This window comes from Carlito syrichta, unplaced genomic scaffold (genome assembly GCF_000164805.1).
Source record: "Carlito syrichta isolate Samal-C Ts95f unplaced genomic scaffold, Tarsius_syrichta-2.0.1 Scaffold314839, whole genome shotgun sequence".
In the NCBI taxonomy this organism is placed as follows: Eukaryota; Metazoa; Chordata; class Mammalia; order Primates; family Tarsiidae; genus Carlito; species Carlito syrichta.
In genome coordinates, this window is record NW_007258935.1 from 215,638 (window position 1) to 218,963 (window position 3,326).

General features: G+C 45.4%; 1 protein-coding gene across 1 annotated transcript in view; it reads left to right on the forward strand.

The window, feature by feature from the left end:
- Nucleotides 1–113: 113 nt before the first annotated feature.
- The window catches only part of LOC103274643 (E3 ubiquitin-protein ligase HERC2), a 223,538-nt gene continuing 220,325 nt past the window's right edge, over nt 114–3,326 (forward strand). The window contains exons 1-2 of the mRNA XM_008072077.2: nt 114–154; nt 695–797. Of these exons, the coding sequence (XP_008070268.1) occupies nt 726–797 (72 nt within the window). The 5' untranslated portion in view covers nt 114–154; nt 695–725. The remainder of the gene's footprint in view (nt 155–694; nt 798–3,326) is intronic.

Sequence of the window (3,326 nt, forward strand, 5' to 3'; positions counted from 1 at the left end):
GCCCGCCCCTCGGGCCGCGGGAGGCGCCGGGATCGCTAGCGCCGGTGAGCCGGCGGCGGCTGCTGCAGCTGCAGAGGCGGCGGCAGAGGCGGCGGCGGCGGGCGGAGTGTGTCCGTGCGCAGGCGGGCGAGGCGGCGGTGCCGCGGCGCGTCAGGTCCTGGTCCTGGCGGCGGGGCGGCGGGGCGGCCGGGCTGAGCGGCGGGCGTTAGCAGCGGTGGACCCGGGCCTTCGCGGCCTCCCGGCGCGGCCTCCTCAGCCTTCCATTTCTGAGTGGTCGCGGCCGTGGTTTTCTGCAGACGTGGCTGTTGGGTAATTTGTCCCGTGCACCGCGCGCCGGCCTGCGGAGAGCGGCAGGTGCCTGCTGCTGTCACTTGGGGAGGCGGTGGCTTCCTGCCGCCCGCTCGTGCCTGCTTGCACGTAAAGGAGGGGGCGCCGTTGTGATGCGGGCTCTTGCGACCGTCCATTCTCAAGGTCTTGAATGCCCGGTGCCGATCCGCGCGGACCCTGCCCGCGCTGGAAGCGGGAGGCCTTCTCCATCCTTCCTTCCTTCCTTCCTTTTCCCTCCCTTCCTCCATCTTTTCCTCTCCTTCCCCGCTCCCCTCCACCCTCTCCTGTGGCCGCATTAGACCTCGAGGAGCGTCTTTTTTAAAATTTCAGAAAAGCTTTAGGTGTTCAACATTTGTTTTACCTGCAGGCCTGACAGCTGGGAGGAAGCTGGAGGAAAGATGCCCTCTGAATCTTTCTATTTGGCCGCCCAGGCTCGACTTGACTCCAAATGGTTGAAAACAGATATACAGGTGGGGCTTGACATGCCTTTTCCCGGCTGTGTTCTTGCCTCCATACTTAAGCTTCTGGTTTAAGGCTTTTTTAGCGTGTGTAAGGAGACGTCAGTTGGATCTTGCTATGTTAGAGAAGCACGTTTTATTTTCCGTAACTTATAACAGTTTTTATGACTTTGTGTGTCGATAGTGTGTGGCAGCATTTTAATTACAATTATTTGTATGTGCAAGAAACTTGAGATCTAGTTATGTAAATTTTTTTTTTCCTATGAATATTGTTTAAGAAGTCTGTATCGGCTGGACACGGTGGCTCACCCTGTAGTTCCAGGACTTTGGGAGGCCAAGGCGAGGGGATTGCCTGAGCTCGGGGGTTCGAGACCACCTTGGACAACTTGTTGAGATCTGTCTCTGCAATAAATAAAATAAATAAGCCAGGTGTTGTAGCACGCACCTGTAGTTCCAGCTACTTGGAAGGCTGAGGTAGAAGGATCGCCTAAACCCAGCAGGTCGAGGCTGCGTTGACCGTGAGCGTGCCACTGCACTCTAGCTTGAGTGACAGAGTGAGACTCCAACTCAAAAAAAAAAAAGTCTGTATCATTCCTGACTGTATCTTTGTGACTTTTTTGTTACTGATGTTTTGAGCTGCGCAGTTAGCTGTGTGTGGGAAAATTGGAGAAGTGACATGCAGTAATTTATTATGGTCTTCAGAAACTTAACTCATTTTTTTTTTTTTTGAGTTGGAGTCTCACTCCGTCACCCAGACTGGAGTGCAGTGGCCGCTCCCGGCCACCGCAGCCTCGACCTGCTGGGCTCCGGTGATCCTTCCGCCTCAGCCTTCCAAGCAGCTGGAACTACAGGCGCGCGCTACCACGCCCAGCTAGTTTTTGATTTGTTGTAGAGATGAGGTCTCACCAAGTTGCCCAGGTGGGTCTCGAACCCGCAAGCTCAGGCAGTCCACTCACCTGGCCTCCCAGTGCTGGGATTACAGGCTGAGCCACCGAGCCCGGCCATTTAACTCATTTTATGGGTTCTTTTGTTTGTGTTTCTGGAGAGACAGTTGGTTCAGTTGAACTGTTTTTGTTTTATATTTGTAATAGGTCTTGTTAAGAGGAATGCTTGGATTTTCACATCAGGAACATGAGGAAACAGAATGTTGACCTTAGATCTCAATATTTTGATTTAATAGGATAATTTCAAGCTTGTCAGGAAATTGTCAATTAAATAATAGTAATATTTCTGTAGATAGTTTTTTAGCCTTAAGCTGTTTGCAAATGGTTTGGAAAAACTACTTTTGGAACTCCGTATCACCAGCAAAACAAAGTGTCTGAAATATTTTTTGTATATATGTGTATTTTCCTCCTCCCTGAGGTTAACCATTTTAAGTATTTCTCTATTTCTCTAGTAATCTACCTTTTGTAATAAAATCTTACGTAGATGACTGTTCATCAAAGTCATGTAGTCTGTCTGTAAGCAGTAGTTGATCATAGTTACTTGTAGTAAAGTGTTATCATCCCTTCCTAATTTTGTTTTCTTTTTAAGAAGATATTGAGTGTTGGTAGATATGAGAGCCAAGGTGTTTAGAACTATATTGTGAGTGATGGGATTGTTATTAATAGTGTAATGTTAGATAAGACACCACAAAGAATTGGGTCAAGGATTGGTAGAATTACTTCTTTGGTTTGTTTTGTTTAAACATTTTCTTTTATTTAGCTATTATGGTCTGTTTTTCTTTGTCATTTTAAGTGAGTGGGGGACGTGAGAGATGAGTAATTTCATATTTCTGAAATCTTGAGTTTCAGGCAAAATTAATTTTAAGCATTGTTTTCATAATAGTGTTTATTTTGAGAAACTTGAAGTAAAGAAATTTAAGGAAGTTTTATTTTTAGTAATCTTAATTGAATAACTGCTAAATATGAGTTTTAGTATCTTGATCCAAAATCAGTTCATGGCTGAATTGAATTCCTAAGATGAGTTAGGCCGATACACATAATGAAGCACCATTTATGTCTTAGAGTGCTTGTTGATTTCCTTTTGATTTATTCAGTGGAATACACAGTACTTAGCCCTTCTTAGATATTTCAAATATGATTCAAAAGTCCTCAAACTCCCCTTAGGAGTAAGTGAAAATACCAGGTTTTGGATATTGCACTGGAGAAAAAAATGTTTTATGGGTATTGGAGCTATTTAAATAGCATGAGAAAAATGATTGCTGATCTTGGCTTTATTCAGTTTCTCCAGCATTCCTTATTAAAAGTGAGGAGTGAATGTTATCATTTTACTATAAGGAACTAGATGTGATTTCACTCTCTGGGCTCCTCCCTGCAGATACATGCTGCAGGTGGAAGCTCGGTGCTGGCAGGCTTTTTCCTGTCTTGTTGGGAAGGCTCTTCTACCTGCCGTGGGAGGCACCTTGTTCCTCACTTAGAACTTTTGTATTGGAAACAGTTACACTGATTAAGTGAATAATATGTGAGGTAGGAAGATGTTTCTTAGCCATAGGATTTAGCAAATTTGTTCTCTTTCTCTCTCTCTTTTTTTTTTTTTAAA